Source organism: Microtus oregoni, unplaced genomic scaffold, assembly GCF_018167655.1.
Source record: "Microtus oregoni isolate MIOR12 unplaced genomic scaffold, Mior012 000007F_ref0000211, whole genome shotgun sequence".
Classification (NCBI taxonomy): Eukaryota; Metazoa; Chordata; class Mammalia; order Rodentia; family Cricetidae; genus Microtus; species Microtus oregoni.
Genome location: NW_024543066.1, coordinates 32091756 through 32109601, shown reverse-complemented (window position 1 = coordinate 32109601; position 17846 = coordinate 32091756). Strand labels below are relative to the sequence as shown.

The 17846-nt window shown below is 41.9% G+C and overlaps 1 protein-coding gene across 1 annotated transcript in view; it reads left to right on the top strand.

The window, feature by feature from the left end:
• The window catches only part of Col9a1 (collagen type IX alpha 1 chain), an 80342-nt gene that overhangs the window by 46984 nt on the left and 15512 nt on the right, over nucleotides 1–17846 (top strand). The window contains exons 25-35 of the mRNA XM_041656223.1: nucleotides 176–229; nucleotides 1224–1268; nucleotides 2170–2223; nucleotides 2316–2369; nucleotides 9532–9585; nucleotides 10184–10255; nucleotides 10749–10784; nucleotides 11460–11504; nucleotides 12805–12837; nucleotides 16598–16744; nucleotides 16928–16982. Of these exons, the coding sequence (XP_041512157.1) occupies nucleotides 176–229; nucleotides 1224–1268; nucleotides 2170–2223; nucleotides 2316–2369; nucleotides 9532–9585; nucleotides 10184–10255; nucleotides 10749–10784; nucleotides 11460–11504; nucleotides 12805–12837; nucleotides 16598–16744; nucleotides 16928–16982 (649 nt within the window). The remainder of the gene's footprint in view (nucleotides 1–175; nucleotides 230–1223; nucleotides 1269–2169; nucleotides 2224–2315; nucleotides 2370–9531; nucleotides 9586–10183; nucleotides 10256–10748; nucleotides 10785–11459; nucleotides 11505–12804; nucleotides 12838–16597; nucleotides 16745–16927; nucleotides 16983–17846) is intronic.

Here is a 17846-nt window from a genome sequence, read left to right as displayed (position 1 = left end):
TGAATATGTGCCCCTTGTCCTACCCACCACCTAACCCGAGCTAAGTAATTTCAAAGTACACCTAAGGTTAGCTGCTGGAAAAATATTTTCACCTGAAATGTCTGCAGTCTTCTTTCATCGAAGAACACATCCGTTCATAATGGCACAATTGTGTGACTAACAACTTTGCTTTCAGGGTGAAGCGGGAAAGCCTGGACCTCCGGGTGATGTGGGCTTGCAGGGGTTGCCGGTACGTGCTCCTCTTGGATTGCTTACATGTTCATGTTTTATGGATGGGGTAAAAAAAGATGAATTCAGAGGGATGACTATGTTATGAAATTTGTTAAGTTTTGATGGAAAAAATGATGCTCTATTTTTTTTGTTTTCTTATTTTAATGTTTACATTTTTGATGTTTTTTCCCCCTGTGATTAGCTGGTCATTTGCCCAAGAAGCATAAAGAGAGTAGTACATTATGTGTACGCACCATTTAGCTTTATGGTTTGGGTCTGCCTTCTCTACTACCTTCCTTGAATAGTCCAGGGCAGTGGGCACTGCTGCCTCTTGTCTTACTTTTAGCCAGTCTTGCAGTTCTTGGTAGCAGGGCTGAGACACGAGGAGATTGTAAGAATTCTCAGGGACAGTCTGAGAAAAGTTACCAGTCTTGGGTTAGGTGATATTTTGAAACACTGCAACTGGTATTTCCCTTTATTACTATGACTGAAAATTCATAGGAAATACATTGTTTGTGTTTTTTGAGTCTCTGAAGGCAAATCTTTTGAGTTAACAAAGGATATTTGGTAGTATCAAGAACTGACTCCCAATCTGTTATGGCATCTGGCACTCTGTAAGCTGCCAGGGCATATGAGGACTCCCAATACTGAAATGAGGGTTTTATTATTCTGTACAAGAAGTAATGTCACGTCCCTGTAGCATCTGTCCTGCCCGGAAGGTTGTCTGTTGATGTGAGGACAGGGTTGAGTTCTAGCTTGAAAAGTCATTCCGAAAAATAGCTTTAGCTTGGAGATTTTCCTTACGGTTCAGCCTTAGCAAGCCGGGGACAGCAAAGCAGAGCTGGCTGCACACCATATGTAGGTCCCGCACTGACCCATTTGGGAGATGGCAGCCTCTCCCACACTGCTCTTGAGGCTGCCATGATCCCTTCCACCTCTTCTCTGACAGCTTTGGTGTTTGATGGATTGTCAGATGAGATGCCTAAACCCAGAATCTGTGTGTATTCTTTTAGGGTGTACCTGGGATTCCTGGTGAGAAAGGCGTGGCCGGTGAAAAGGTAAACAAACAAACAAACAGACAACAACAACAAAACAAAAAACCCTGTCAGTTAGCATTCGCTTTATCCCTTTAGAAGTTTATTTTGTTATAATTTTAATACATTCCGTCTGGATTTGGTTTTATATTTAACTACTGGGAGAAATCAGAAAGCAAAAAGCTTTAATGGGTCACGTGCTCAATCTCTTTCCCAGCTGCAGAAATCTGCTGACCAGACTTCATGAGAACGTCAGCCTTTCGCTAGGATAAAAGACAGAGGCAGCCTTGTGGTTTCTGGCTATTTAAAATAGCGACTATACTATTAATCCATAGAATGAATGTTGGACTATATTCTACAGAGAATTAAAGAACAAGTTATTAAAAACAACAGGAGAAAGAGAGAAAACAAAGTGCTAACATAGCTTTTCTTACATTTCTTTAGAGTAAAGTAGGTGAAACATGACCTGGTAGAACTTGCGGCTGGTGAGGCGGTGCAGTTTGTGAAGAGCTTGCCTGGGTTTGTTCCCCAGAGTCCCTGTAAACGGCCAGGCATGTGCTCACAGTCCTCAAAGGACGCCTTCAGCTTGGTGAACAGCCAGCTTAGCCTACATGATGAGTTCCAGGCCAGTGCAAGATTGTCTCCCTAAACACAGGTGGACCAATGACACACAAAGATGTATTCTGGCCTTCACATACACACAGGCGCAATCCATCCACAAACATACATACACACGTGCACATGTGTGAACATGCATTCATATGGACATACAAACACACACCTAAGAAAGAGATTATGTATCCTCCCAGAGTCCCAGTGCGAAACCAGGAGATCAGTGCTATTAAACGCATAGCGTGGGTAAGGCAGGTTGATGGCTGCATCCGCAGTCTGAATTACTCTAAATGTTGCATTTTTTTGTCCTCAGGGTAACACAGGTGCTCCCGGGAAGCCTGGCCAGTTGGGAAGTTCAGGAAAACCAGTAAGACTGCACTTGAGTTTTCAGTCAATTACAATCCGTCGTGGCCAGGAGGTGATCACTAACTGTTTCTCTACCTGCTTTTCTTTTCACAGGGCCAGCAAGGGCCTCCAGGAGAGGTGGGACCTCGAGGACCCAGGGGTCTCCCTGTGAGTACTCCTCCCTACTCTCCCCTCTGACCATTTCGCTTTGTGTCCCTTACTTATGACTGCATGAGTGTTGGAGCACGGACATGTCTGTCTGTCCAGACAGACAATAGCTTGGGACTGCTAATCTATATATACAGTGTGTCTTCTTTTCAAAAAATGGTAACAAAATGGTGCTTAAAAGAAGCATAAAGTCCCCCCCTCCACCGAGACAGTGTTTCTCTGAGTTACGGTACTGGCTGTGCTAGACCTCACTTTATAGATCAGGCTGGCCTGGAACTTACAGAGATCTGCCTGCCTTTGCCACCTTCGTGCTGGGATTAAAGGCACATCCTACCCCTGGCTAGGGCTTTTTGTTTTCATCTCATGTTGGAAGTATTTTAGTGTGGTTCAAAACCTTTCTAAAGATGTATAATTCACACGCTGTATAAATTACCCAGTAAAAATAGACAAGACCCTTATTTTTAGTATATTCATGAAATTATGTAGCCACCATCATGATCAGTTTCAGAATATTTTCATCGCCCATTGAAGAGACCCTGTCCTCACTTTCAGGGACTCAGCTCCCCTTCCTTCAGCTCTGTGCCTCCCAGCTCCCCTTCTGTCCCTATGGCACGGCTGATTCTGAAAGTGTGTAGGAAGGGATCCATACAGTATGTCCTCTGTCCCTTGGGATAGTGGCTCAGCATTCTTGTGCTCTGTAGTATGTTCCAGCATTTCTTTCCTATTTACCGCTACGTAGCAGTTAATTGTGTGGATTAATCACACAGATAGATCCCATCTCTTGCACCCATTCATCCAGAACAGGTATTTGGTCCTCCACTTTTGGCTGTTTTAAGTATGCCACTCTGAGCACATGTGTCCACACTTTTCTGTTGATGCCTTATAGCTTCTCTTGAGATTATGTTTACGAGTGACTCTCCATTTAAACTTCGAGAAGCTTCCCTATTTCTTAAGTGCAAATATGTGAACTTGTGTATAAGGATGAACTTAAGTACTTGTTTTATAGACAACACAATCTCCTACTAGAGGATACATTTTAATCCTTAGAGAGAAACTGCTCAAGATTTTCATGCTGGGGCCAAAGAGATGGCTCTTCAGTTAAGAACACTGGTTGTTCTAGTCCCAGCAGCCAGGCAAAAGCTCACAACTGTCTATAACTTCTATCTAACAGGATCTGTCGCCCTCATATGGTCTCCTTGGGTGCTGAATAATGTAGTCAGTCACACCTGCAAAATAAAAAGAATTCACAAAATTCACATTATGTGCTTAACTCTGACGTCCTAAAAACTCTCTGGCCTTCATTTTCAGTTCTTAGTTGCAGTCTTCTCAGTAATAAAAACAAGGAAGCAAGCAAACACTCCAAGAGAGAAGATTAAACAGATCTAAACATCCTTCCCTTGAAGCCTTTCTTGAGTGTGTGGAACGAAGGTTTCCATGCTTGAGAAAGTGAACGCTGCCGGCTGTCTGCTTCTAACACGTGTCTATAACTGACCCGTATCAGGCGGTTTCTCAGAGTTTCTCAGCAGCCAAAGAAAGCAGCGCCTGTTTCTAGCCTTGCTCTTTGCTCGCTGATGATTTTTTTCCCCCTGGGTTTGAAGCCTGTGAATTTCTAACTAAAATGCTTGCCGTGAGTGACTTTCCAGGCACTGAAGTTAAAGCCAGATCATATTTCTCAGGCAGTGAAAACACTGCGTGACTGACTCAGGGAGCAGAGGAAGAGTCCGGGAATTAGTGTTTTTGAGATGGTTTCCTGTTAAATCAATTTATTTTTAGCAGAAAGCTGTGCATGGGTGAATTGAACATTGATTGTGGGTCTATTGTGTACTAAAAAAATGCACCGAACATACACACCCACACACATGCACATGCACGCACACTCATGCACACATCACACAGGGAATGCTTGCTGTTACCGGGTAAGTGAAGGGAACACAAGCTAATATCTCTCCAGAGACAGAACTTGAGAAGGACGTAGGATCAGTCCTTCTCTCAGGTGTGGCGAGCTGCTTTAGACAAGGTTAGCAGGTGGAAGCGTTGGGATTTGAACTTCAGGTTTCGCTTTTCACATTTCTGTGGGTCTGTATTTTTCCTTTTGTTCCTGTCACTGAGGCCCAAAGCATGACCCTTCTGCTGTCCTAGTTCCTGTCTCTAGCAGGGCACTTCGATCTGTCTTCTTCCAGCCCCTTTTTTACTGAGCTTTTTGGCTTCTGTTTCCTTCACCCTGGCTGACTCAGCACCTCTGGGTTACTGCAGTAACTCCTGATTTGCTTTATCAGCTCTAGTCTGTACTCCCTCCACCAGTTTGTCTCGATAGGACACCACTGATATCCAGTGCTTTCTAGTCCTCTTGCCTGTTGTGTGATGTGTCATATCCTTGCCTGACACCCTAGGATACTGTGGGAGAACCCATAATCACTGGGATGAATGAAACTGTCAAACACAATCCCAAAAGCCCCAAGAAATGGTAGTACCTCCTGCCTGCACACTCCAGAGTACTGGTCTTTTTAAAGTACAGTTTTCATATTATTTTTCCCTCCCTCCTTCCCTCCTTCCCTCCCTCCCTCTCTTCCTCCCTCCTTCCCTCTCTCCCTCCCTCTCTCCCTCCCTCCCTCTCTCCCTCCCTCTCTTCCTCCCTCTCTCCCTCTCTCTCTTTTTTCTTCCTTTTTATCATGTGCATGTGTGTATATGGTGTTCCCACGTGTATAGACACATGTGGCATGTGTGTGGAAACCCAAAGTGGATGAGAAAAATCCTTCCCTGCTTTGCTTCACCTCATGCATGGAGTAGGAGTCCCTCTCTTAAATCCAGAGCTCACTGATGGGCTGTTCTGGTTAGCTGGCTCATTCCAGGGATCCTCTGTCTTCATCTTTCTTGTGTTGGAATTCCAGGCTGCCGTTTATATGGGTTCGGAAGATCCCAGCAAACTCTTCAACCCTGTGACAAGTGCTTTAGCCGCTGAGCCATCACCCCAGTCCTTTACTTCCCACTTTTGACATCCGTGCTGAGGTCACACTTACTTCTGTAAAGTTCACAATTAACTGCTCTGATACTTCTTGGTGCACTGTTTCCCTGTGTCAGCTTTTGCATTTATCTAGTTGGAGCTCAGCTCCACATCTATGAGTCATCATTCCCTGCTGAGTTGTTCTGAAGTTCATAACCCTTGACCCCTCTGTGTTCCCTCTGTGACTTTCAGGGAGGCTGGAGGGTATATTTGCTCTCCCATTTACATCATTTTGTAGACAGATTCACACATTTCTATTTACGGTTGGTGAATTTGATCAGATTTTTCTGTAAATCTCAAATCAAACTGAGTAGAAAGGCTTTGAACATATGTCTAATGTAACCCCGAAGCAATTGATTTTTGTTGATTTGATTGCAAGAAGATTAGGGTTTTTTTTTCTTCCATTTTGACCTTCTCAACTTTCTTAATTCTGTGACCCTTTAACCATACAATTATTTTCATTGTTACCTCATAACTATAATTTTGCTATTGTGATGAACATGATGTAAATATGTGTGTTTTCTGGTGGTCTTATGCTACCCATGAGAAAGAGTCATTCAACCCCTGGAGGGGTTGAGATCCTCAGGTTGAGAACCACTGCTTCAGTCATTTCATGGGAACCTCTACCACACACAGTAGGCATTCTCTGCTTGGTTTATAATTGGTGTGAGTGGCTCTTGATTCAGAGCAGGCAAACAGACTGGCCTCGAATGTGGCATTGCATTTTAGTGGCTCCTAGCCACTTTGAAGAAGCCTCTTTGAACTTGCCAGGCTTTTGGATGAGTGGATTATGTTTGCTCTGCTCTCTTGGTTCTAGTGGGGATAGCAGTCTGCTGACTTACCTCCTTCTGAACATCCTGTGTCCCTGTTGTACTTTTCCTGGAAACCTCCACCCCATCCTAACACAACAGTCTCAAGCAGAGAGGTCTCCATATGAGGACCAGATGGTGTGTTTTTGAACAGTCTAAGCTGCACCCCATTCTGCCCAACCCTCGGCAATGGTGTGAGAAGCTCATATGTGTGACGGTAAACTTTCAGACAGATTTCTCTCTGCCTATGTATCGGCGAATATTTAAAGCCATGCAAGATAAATACAACTGTATCATATCGTAAAACTGAATCCTTTAGAACATCCTTGCAACAAATGGAAAGTTATTCCCTGAGGTAGAGCTTAGGTGATTTTCCAATTTAATAGGAAAACGAATTGATAAAAAGAAACAGTCTAGAGAAATCAAGATTGATCTTTTGGGTTGAATCGGCACCTTCCCTTTTTGTTGTTGCCAGAGAGAGGCACTCAGTACACAGAGCAGACTGAATATAATGATGTATAATTTCTCACTTCTAAAATTTAGCCAGCATGCACCATGCTATTTATTCTTCAGCTCATTAGCATTTGGGGTAATTTTGGAAACATGGGGAGTATGAGATTCATGACAAACTGAAGAGATGGAATAGAGTCGATCCTTTTGGGAAACAATCCTGGTAACATTACGTCACACTAAATTTTCAGATTTTTTGTGATCTTTTATAAATGTCTATTAGTTCCTATAGAAGGGAAGGGACATCAAATTGAAAAATCTGGTGCCTATGTCTCTCTGTAGTTGCATGCTGTCACGACCATTGCATGACTTTCAGCTGGTACCTGTTTGCCCAAATCTGCTGGTATAAGACATTTAGCTATTTTTGAATTTAAGATTTATGAGACGTTTCAGTCTTAAGCTTTTATTTGAAGTTTAAGCAAAGTTGACAAAGACAAATACACCAACTTCTACTGATTCCTGGGTGTTTGTTACTCTAGAGGCACAGAATTAGAATCAGAAGGGAAGAGGGATGAGTAAACATAGGGATAAACTCCCATGCAGCCCAGATCTGCACGGGATCCTCCCAAGAATAAACCAAAGGTTCTATAGTTCTGATGCTCGGTCTTTGGAAAAGAACTCTACTATTCATCCTTGATTGTGATGCAGCAGCATTGACTCTTTTACTTAGAAGTGAATTAGAAATGAATACTTGAGACTCTGTTGGAGGCCAAACTTTCTGCTTTCTTTGGATATCTGCTTTTCCTCACCAGCGATTATTTGTTTTTAAAATTAATGTCATGTTAGACCAATGACTTTGGGGATCTGTGTCACAATGGAGCAGAGAACAGTTTGAAAATGCCACTGGCATATGTATGCTGAAGAGAAGCCATCTTGAATTTGGAAGGTCTAGGGCAAATTAATTGGAGCAGAAGCCAATCTTCTCTTTCGTTGCAATTTTTAAAAATTAAGCTTGTTCTCTGGTAATGGTATACATGTATTTAATGTATTATGAACTCACTTACCCCATACATCCTACCCTCCTCCTCACTCCTCACACAAGCCCCCCCACCCAGCTTTTATTATCTTCTTTTTTTGTCTTTATTTAGGGATTCAATGAGTTTTGCTAGGGTATCTGTGTGAGCATATGTGTAATTCAGTCCCTGGAGCATGGGGGACTCACCAGAGCCTATACTACTGGAGACAATGACTCTCCTTCAGAGTTAACGAAAGAGAAGGTTGGCTTCTGCTCCAATTAATTTGCCCTAGACCTTCCAAATTCAAGATGGCTTCTCTTCAGCACACATATGCCACTGGCATTTTCAAACTGTTCTCTGCTCCATTGTGATACATATCCCCAAAGTCATTGGTCTAACATGACATTAATTTTAAAAACAAATAACCTAAGGAACGGTGGGTGCATGAGCCTTTCTTGTGGTAGGTGTCTGGAGGGAGGAGAGAAGATAACTTTATAGATGGATAGAAAAAAATTGTTACAGTGACCACTTTTCATCTAGATTTACATCCTTACAGCTGCTTCTATCCTCGTGGCCCTGCCTCTGGTTTCCAAGATGCTCAAGGGATTAAGGACCAATGTATTATTCCAAATATTTACACCTGACAGGTTAATATAAATTTTATTGAAAAGTACTTGAGAGCATTGAGTTTCAATCACTTACAAATCATCTGAAATGACTACAATGAAATTATATTCCACAGCCAGAGGCTGTTGTAAGGTGTTAACCTTTAGGGAGATCAAAAGTTCAGAAGGTTTATGGATCTTGACACCTCGTTCAACCTAAAGATGAATGAATAACATATAGTCCAGAATAGGCCAGGAGCATTTAGAAGTATCAATTATTAAAATGGAGCTTTTATATCATTTTAAAGGAAAACAAACTCAAATTATTCCTCCTAGTTCTTTGATAGATCTCGAAGGGAATGTGGTTGATTGTGTACAAGTGTTCCACTCAGCTGAACACAGCATGAGGTATACAACAGGCTTTAGTCAGATCACATGAAATTGTGGTGAGTTCTTAAGAATACAAGTAAAAGACACTCATCACCTTCTCTCAAAAGTTTCTTTTCTTTAAAGGTTAGGGTTTCAAGTAGAATAGAAATTTGAAGACTTAAATTTCAAATTAAAAAAAAAAACAACAACTTGAAATTGGCCCAAAAAATAAAATTGGCATTGCCATTAGCAAATCTTCATAGTGAGTCACTTTTCAAAGTCTGTAATCCTTGAAGACATATTTAGATCTAGAATGAGGGAAACAAGACATTTTATCTCAGAAAGTTTATAAATGTCTTCCATCTGTGCCTTCTTGAGGTGCAGTGATGATTCACAGACGAGCATCTCTGTCTCATGTTTTCCTTTTCATGCCTCTCTTGAGGTAAGCAATCACTTCCAGTTGCTCCTTTGAGGTGTCCATAGACACAAGAGCTTGCTCGGCATCACAGACATGGCACCATGCCAAATGGATAAGTCTGGAATACCCCAAGAACATGCATGCCTAAGTGTGGGCATAAAATGTGTATATATATAAATATCCATAACGTAAAATAGAATGTGACTTACATGCTGGGCCTTGCTAATTGTCATTGCATGTACAGACTGTGGATATTTCCAATGTCCTGCATCCTTGGAAGAGCACGAGCAGGTCCCGTGAAGAGTGTGCACAGAGGATAATTAGATCTTGATAGAGTGGCTTGCACCTTCAACCGCAGTGAAGGGAGAGGATCTTGGCAACTCCTAAATTTTAACAAAAACCTATATGGAATGTTATTTATTTTTTCATATAACAATTAAGCATTTGACTCTGGCCTAAACATACAGCTGATGACAACATGTATGTTTTCACAGGGAAGTAGAGGGGAAGTAGGACCAGAAGGGTCCCCAGGCATAACAGGCAAACTGGTAAGTGATGTTTCCAATCTCTACGTGTTTGCTTCCTACAAAGCAGATACGGTTTTTGAAACAGGAAGGGGAAGAAAAACCAATTTACAACAGGTTGTCTGATCAGCTATACATTTTTTGTTGTATATGAAATGTGAAACTGGAAATATGGAATTTCAAATTCTATCTATCATATCCTCCGCGAGTATTTATTTTAATCAGTGTGGTTTGAATGCGTTTGAAAATCTAGAGAGGCTTGGAGTGCTGCATTTGGCATCTGCCTCTTCTTGGAATGGAAGAGAACTGTGGATGAATGCCGGCTTTTGCTTCTTGTGTAGCTCCTGTTTACATAGTAGAGGCGACAGCGGCCCATGGGACCTTGACTGAAAGAGTCTACTGTTGCTGAGTTGTGCAGTGGGAACTCAGAGGTGGGGTGGAAGGTGGGAGGCCACTGGCCCCTCTTCTGGGTTACAAGACGGAGCCAAACTGAAGGGGGCAGCTCTAAACCAACCACACATTAAATTTAGATATGTGTTGATACCCCAGCGCCCTGTCTGGCCTGTCAACATTGAGTATTGTGGGTACTGCGACTTTGGAGATTTCTCTGTTTGTTTTCCAGGGACCTCGTGGGAGCCCTGGCCTTCCTGGCTTGCCTGGGCCCCCTGGACTTCCTGGAATGAAAGGCGACAGGGTAAGAGATCCAGCATTCTACACGCCTTTTCATCTGGAATGATGAATCCTTCTTTGTTGAGAAATCAAGCTTGCTTTGTCCAGTGACGACTGTCTCTAACGATTATCACAAAGAAACACGTGAAAGCAAATGAAGTTAGCGAGAGATGACACTGAAAAGAAAGAAACAAAACAAAAAAGTAAATTCCTGGAAGAAAGAGAAATAAAGGCTGAAGTACCAGTTGTAGTTATAGTTTTTATTTAGTTCTAAGTTTATATTCCTATCAGTGAATGTTCATTAACATGGATATAGTCAAAGAATGTTCCCCTGTTGCCAGCGATTTTGAGAACAAGTATCAATAAGCACAGGTCTCATCTGGTCCTCATTTAGCAGCGAGAAATGGGGAGCTCTCAGTCAACACACCATCCATCATTCCATTCGGGGATGTTGGCTCATCTGAAATTGCACACACGACTCAGAATACTGAATAAGTGTTAAATCTTATTCATTTCAGGGTGTATTTGGCGAACCAGGTCCCAAGGGTGAGCAGGTAAGCTGTGTGGGCTGGTTGGTGGTATTGGCTATATGCCACTTCTCAAGGGCACGGCTGGCTGGTTTGCGGGCGTGGTGAACGATGGTGACTCAGAGCTTTTCTCCGTGTACTGTAGAGCGAGTGAACGCTACAATGAGGTTTGCTGTGCAGCCAGGCTGTGTTCATATGCTGGAGCTAGCGGCTGTCTCTTGTGCTGTGCTGTGCTCTTCATTTGAATAGTGTGGCCCCGACTCTCTGGCTTGCCGGGTTTTAGTCAGATGACATGGACTTTCAAAGCCACAAAATAGCATTTTAAGTATTGTGTAATTAAGACCTCAGCAAATTAAATGTGTAAATAGAGTCAGCCCTGTGTCTGGATACCTATTTCTACTGTAGGGTGCCACTTTCAAGGGTTATTGAACTTTAAAATTTCTAGATATCCTTGTTGGCTTAATGAAATAAATTAAACTCAGTCAGTAACTGATACCAGGTCTCACCTCTGTCCTCTCTCATCTACTGTTTTTTTTTTTTTTTTTTGGTTAGGGTTAGCCTGCTGGTATGGAATCGAGAGCTCCTACATGATCCGTGGGGGCATTTGGGCACCTAGAAATGCTCATCAGTGTTGATTGGTTAATGCTGACTCATGAATAGATGATTGAAAAACATCTGACATTTTATCTTAATTTTTTTTAGGGTGCCTCTGGTGAAGAAGGTGAAGCTGGGGAAAGGGGCGATCTTGTAAGACTTTTTCTTTTAATTGGGGATATAAGACTTCGAAATTTTTGAAAAAATACGATTTCTCTTTCTGACCCTCTTCCCATTATCTCAAAGGCTAAGTGGGTTTTCCCTCTACCTTGACTGATGATTCCCGATCCTGAAGGAAGGAAAAGTAGTTGGAGATGTAGTTTTAAATTTCTGCAGAATTCCCTTAGAGATAGCGAATTCTTCCATGGTCTCACACGGAGACATTCAAGTTGCTCAGATAGTACTACAGAATGTGTAGGAATACAGTCTAGCAGAAAAACCGTGTCTCTTTATGGTCAGGGAACTGTGGCCTGCAAATATGGCTGAGAGCTTCCTATCTTCCCCTATAAGCTCTGGAGGAATGACGCCCATCTCCAGAGGGTGAGACCGCCGGGTCTCCAGGACAAGGACAGGGCACACTGTCTGTGTGCAGAGCTTCAGGCTCGCTGCCTCATTACCATGGTGGTTTGGGCGGGAATGATCAAACCTGATGTGGAAATGTATGCCTGAATCCTTCTGTGGTCAGCAAGGTCTTTCCTGTGAAGTAGCCTTACAGCTCCTCAAGAGCAGAGAAACTGTGTGCTAATATTTATTCAGACTTATAGGGTCTGGAAGAAATAGGAATGAAATGTCTGAACTGGGCCAAGTTGCTGGAATTTTGTTTAAAGGAAATTACTGAGATTACCGCATTTTAGCTTCTGTAATGGCTGATCATTTTATGCGCCTAGGGAATGTTTTAAAATTTAAATCATTCCATCTTGTAGTGGAGATATGCTAACTCTTCAACCGAACTCATCCAAAATTAATGACGGGAAGATCGCCTAGGTGGTTTTTTTTTTTTTCTTAAAGACTGAAAGCGTGTATATTTTGTTCGATAGATTTTGGGGAATGAGTTAGGAAACATAGAAACATAAAAATAAAATGTCAGTGTATAGTTTTAAATGTCTACCGTAGTTGGTAAGAAAAGCTCTTTTATTTTATTACGTATAGATTTTCATTTTTGATGCTGAGCGTGTATATCTGGGTGGACTTCCCACAGCTCTGATCTCAGCCTGTCAGTCAACAGCTCAGTTGGCCAGGGGCTGGGAGGTGGCCTTGCTCACACAGAAGCACAGAGTTGGGTAGCCGAGCTGGAATGGCAGCCCACATTTTGAGTGAACTGTTTGCTACAATTCTGGGCTCCATCTGCATATGGTTTTCTGTATGTTAGCAGTACAATAGCATTGGAAAACATGGTTTAGGAAACTGTAAAGTGAATGAATTGTACTAATCTAATTTTGTTTTACTGATTTAGGGAGATATGGGATCACCTGGCCCAAAAGGATCTGTAAGTATGATGAAATTAAATGGTACAAAATTAAAAACATAAATAAAGCTGTAGAAAATGTAATATTCCGCTTCATGAAATGGTGGTATAAAATTAAATCCCACGAAGGACTAGGAGGAAATAAGTCTCTAAATTTACTCTGTAAATAATAGATTGGACCAGTAGGAAAAAAATTCTTAACTGTGTAAATGGATCTAGCTTCTGAACCAACCACTCTAAAGAAGGGGTTTGTTTTGATATTCTAAAAGGCTCAGTGGATGTTACATTACAAAGCCCTGACACCCTCCCTAAATGGGCCATTTCTTAAAGGTGGCAGGCACTCTGCAGTGAGGAGAACGGCTAAATCTCAGCGGCAGCCACGCTTCTGCGGAATGTTTCAGTAACTGTCTTAATCTCCCACGTGTTCTAGTTGAGGGAACAGAGAGAGAAGCCGAGCACATAACAGAATATAACAGAATCATCAGAACCACAAAATGATCAGCTTCTTCCATTTTGTTATTTTATAGAAACTAAGCTCATGTCCTTGAAGTAGATGAATTCAAAGTTGTAGACCTAATTCATAGGAAACCCGAGGCATCTTGCTAATGTGCATATCAGCACAATCTGGAACTGAGAATTTAGAGAGAAAAGGGAAGCTCAGATGGTAATCTCAAAGGCCATTACTACTGGCTTCCAATGGATTCTTACATTCTCTCTGTTTCTGAAATATTCCCTATTTCTGTCTTTATCTGACAAATTATCTCCTCAGCAGCTAACTTAACCCTACTAAAAAAAGAACCCATTACATATCGCTCTTTCCCTCTGAATCCTAAAGAAGAACTTAAAAAAGATAACCATTGTAGAATCAAATCAAGCTCCCAGTAGAGTAGACCACACCTGTCTGGAAGTGTTCTTGATTTTTCCATTTTGTCTAGAACTTTGGAGAGCTAGAACTTTGTGTGTTTTCTGTGCTTTTATATACTGTGCCATATAACACTTCCTAGTGTGAACTGACTTTTTCCTTCATAAGAATTCCTACCTCCTACTTCCACATGTTGATCCCTCCTCTACCTTATCTGCCAGGGGCACCCACCCTAACTTGGTTTCAGGGCTCAGATGCAGGCTTGTTTGTAGGCTGCAAGCACACTAGCGTATGCATGCAATCACATTGTATGAACATCCCTTCCTTTAAACAGCAAATTTCAAGAATGTTTGTGCTTAAGAATACTTGACCAGGTGGTAGCAGCACCTGCCTTTAGTCCCATCATTTGAGAGGCAGAGGCAGGTGGATCTCTGTGAGTTTGAGGCCAGCCTGGTCTACAGACGAGTTCTAGAACAGACAGAGCTATTACACAGGGAAACTCTGTCTTGAAAAACAACAACTAAAGAATACTTGAAAGGAATGGTTTAAAATTGCACTGACTATAAAGAGTAAACCCTGATGTGTTTGGTGAGAGAAATTTTATGTCATTGTCTAGAATAATTCGGTGATGTTCAAGGAACAGATTTAAACTATAAAAGAAAAATTGATCATAATGTAGTGACCAACACTTACTGCATTCTAATTTGGATGTATTAGGAATTAGCTCTTAATTCATCCCTTCTCTTCTACCCACTTCGTATATGACACTGCCCAAGCAATGCTGAAGAAATTGAACTGTCCTGCCCCAGAGTCTGGAAAATAATTTCCTAACATAGGAGCTTTTATCGTGCACTCGAATGTGAGCTCAGATGAAAACCCAAGGTCTGCTCAGTGCACAGAGTTGAAGAACTCTTCCTGGGAAATCCAGGATCCTTATGGCATCCTGATCTTTGCATCCAAGAGCTCCTGTGCTTTGTTCGGTAGTAATCTTATCCATCGCCATCAAGAGAGTGTAAAAATGTGGCCAGTTCTGGAGTGCATGTTTAAACTTCATTTTGGCATCTCTTTGGTTTGTTTTAGAAGCTGCTGGAGTTTTTCACCTGGGTACCTGACAGTTTTGCAGCCTTTTGCAGTTTTAGATCTCTTTGTTGGTGTTGCTTTCCAGCTAGTCTTTCAAGTTCTAATTCTCGTAGAGAGGCCATCTTGTCACGTTGACTTAGATGAATATTATTTTCTTTTACATCATAAAGCAAGATTGAGAAAGCTTGTGGGACCTAGTCTGGGAGCATGTGGTGAATTTGTGGCTTTACGTCTTCCCTTGGGCTGCACACATTGGAATATTTGAAACAGCTCTTCACAGATAGATACTGCACAGGAAAAAGAGGCAGGGTGAAGTCGCTCTATGAACATCCCCACCTGCAAGATTAGCACTCCCGGACTTCCTTTTGTCCTGACACCCCCCCCCACTTCCTCTTGTCCTATAAATTTTCATTCTTATTCAGAACAACAGTATGCTGTACTGCTTGACTACAAATTGCAACAAATTTTAGTCTCACAAAAGAGTGAATTTGTAAAGTCTCTTTTTAAAAGCAGTTATTATATATGAAGATTTTAAAAATGCTTTTAGTGGTGCTTTCAGGGGGAAAAACATGCAATTTGTGTTGTATGTATGCCTCCATGCTGAGGAAGAGAGTGGTTTGCTGGTTAGCTTCTTTAATATTTAGGCTTTAATTCCCTTATTACTGAAACTGTGAAGTCGCCCCCCCCCCCTTTAAATGCATCACTTTCAAGGGTATTCTGAGTGCACTGGCTTAGTTAATGTTAGCATTTTCTGATTCCTGTTTATTACTAGTGTCTTCAAGTTCATCAAAAACATCTTAGAAAAGTCAAATACCATAGATTCTTGGATTGTTACATTGTTATACCTAAATAACACATCTTGGAGAAAACCTTTGACTAGGAAGAAGTTTTTTTTTTTTATTGCCAGAAAATGTTACCAACTGTTTTTTAAAAACTAATGACAGGCTGGGGAGACAGCTGGGTGGGTAAAAGGACTTGCCGTACAAACTTTATGATCTGGGGCTGGGGAGATGGTTCAGCGGTTAATAGCACTGTTAACCTGCTCTTCCAGGGGACCCAAGTTCAATTCCCAGCACCCACATGGCAGCTCACAACTGTCTGTAACTCCAGGATCCAACAACCTCACAGAGACAGACATATAGGCAAAACCACCAATAAAATAAAAATAAATTAAAAACCAAAAACAACAACAACCCCCCCCCCAAACTTTATGATCTCAGTTAAGATCTCCAAAAATCATTTCAAAGCTGTTGATGGTGGCGTGAGTCTCCGTAGCCCCAGCATGCCAGTGGGAGATGGGAAGCAAAGACTGGGGACTTTCCAGACAGGCCAGAAAACTTGGCTTATGATATGAAACAGCAGAAAGATCCTGTCTCAAACAAGGTGAAAATGTGAGGCCTAACTCCTAAAGGTTGTCCTTTGACGTCTGTGTCGTCATCCCCCCCCCCCAACACACTCACAACAAACAAACAAAACAAACAACTTGCTTGTACCAGGGCCGCGTCTTGGTGGTAGGGCATGTGTAAGGACCTGGATTCAAAACCAGGAGGAAGCCTAAAACCACTGACTTGTTCTTAGGAAGCGGCTTAAGGGATGGCAAATGAGTCCTGAAACTGATCTCATCTCAGTGGAGATTTTGAAATAATAATAAAATAATTATAAGTTTATTTAAATTCTAAGTGGCTGGTGAGTGTCTATAGTTGAGGTAACTTCTAGACAGACACCACTGAAGGACCTAAATGGTAGAAAACCTAAAATTCCACCTAAATATTTGTATTGATACTAAGCAGAACATTGCTTATGTCTAGCCCCAGTTTCATAGTGCACTCTTTGTTCTAGGTGGGTAATCCTGGGGAACCTGGCCTGAGGGGCCCTGAAGGAGTCAGAGGGCTTCCTGGAATGGAAGGACCAAGAGGACCTCCTGGACCCCGGGGTGTGCAGGGAGAACAAGGTGCCACTGGGCTGCCTGGTATCCAGGGCCCTCCGGTGAGTGGTCGACACATCCCAGGGTTTTCTATGGGTATAGCTCCATTAATCTCAACCAAGTTCTTCAGCAGTAGCCCTCTCATCGATTCCGGCACCTGGTTCCTTGTGATGTCTGTCCTAACAGCTTAACAGTCTTCTATTTACGACTGTGAATACAACCTGTGCTTTTCTTTCTCATCCTAGGGCAGAGCACCAACAGATCAGCACATCAAGCAGGTTTGCATGAGAGTTATTCAAGGTAAATCAATGGCAGGGTTGAAATATTTCCATTGCCCGCTTTTGCTTCTTTAGCTTTTATTTCTGTATGTGTGCAAGGCTAAGTTACCAGCTTTAAAGGTGGGAGATGTTGAGTGATGTTAATACCAGTTATGTTATGAGGTGATGCTTACCAGCTTATAATAAAATATTATCTTCTCTCTTAGCCTTCTCTCCACTCCCCATCCAGGCTCCATCTCTATGGGTCTCATCCACCCCTTTCCAGAGGAGAAGCTAACATAGGGAAACAAATGCATATACACATGTCATTTTCCCCCCTCATTTGCAACACAAATTCCTAGGCATCCCCTCTCCTGAAGATGCTACCCTTTAGTGTCTATCTGGTATGGTTTTTAGGATCTCACAGCCCAGGGCCCATGAGTAGCATAAGGACATCGTTGATACCCACTTAGAACATATGTTTAAAAAGTAACAAGTAACAGTTTCCCGAAAAATGACTTGAAAAAAAAGTATTTCTGTATTCGTTAATCTTGATCTAAATTTATCTAAGGCTATGGAAATCATTATTCATTTTAGAGTTTGCCTACTCATAAAACCACAGAGAAAATGAATATGTACAAAAATACCCCCAACTGAGGAGACACCATAATTTTGGCACTTTCTGCAGAAAACCCTCTTATTATGGTAGAATTGTGTCCCAAAGGAATGCTTGTCTTTCACGTGCTGGTAGACAATTCACTCTGTCGAGTAGACTTGTAGAATTCTCTAGAACCAAACGAGAATGAAACGAATATTTCTGTATTCGTAAGCCAACATAAGTCTCGTCACTGCACACACTTTATTTTGGCTCCTATTTGAGCTTTAAGCATTACTAACATATCTGGAA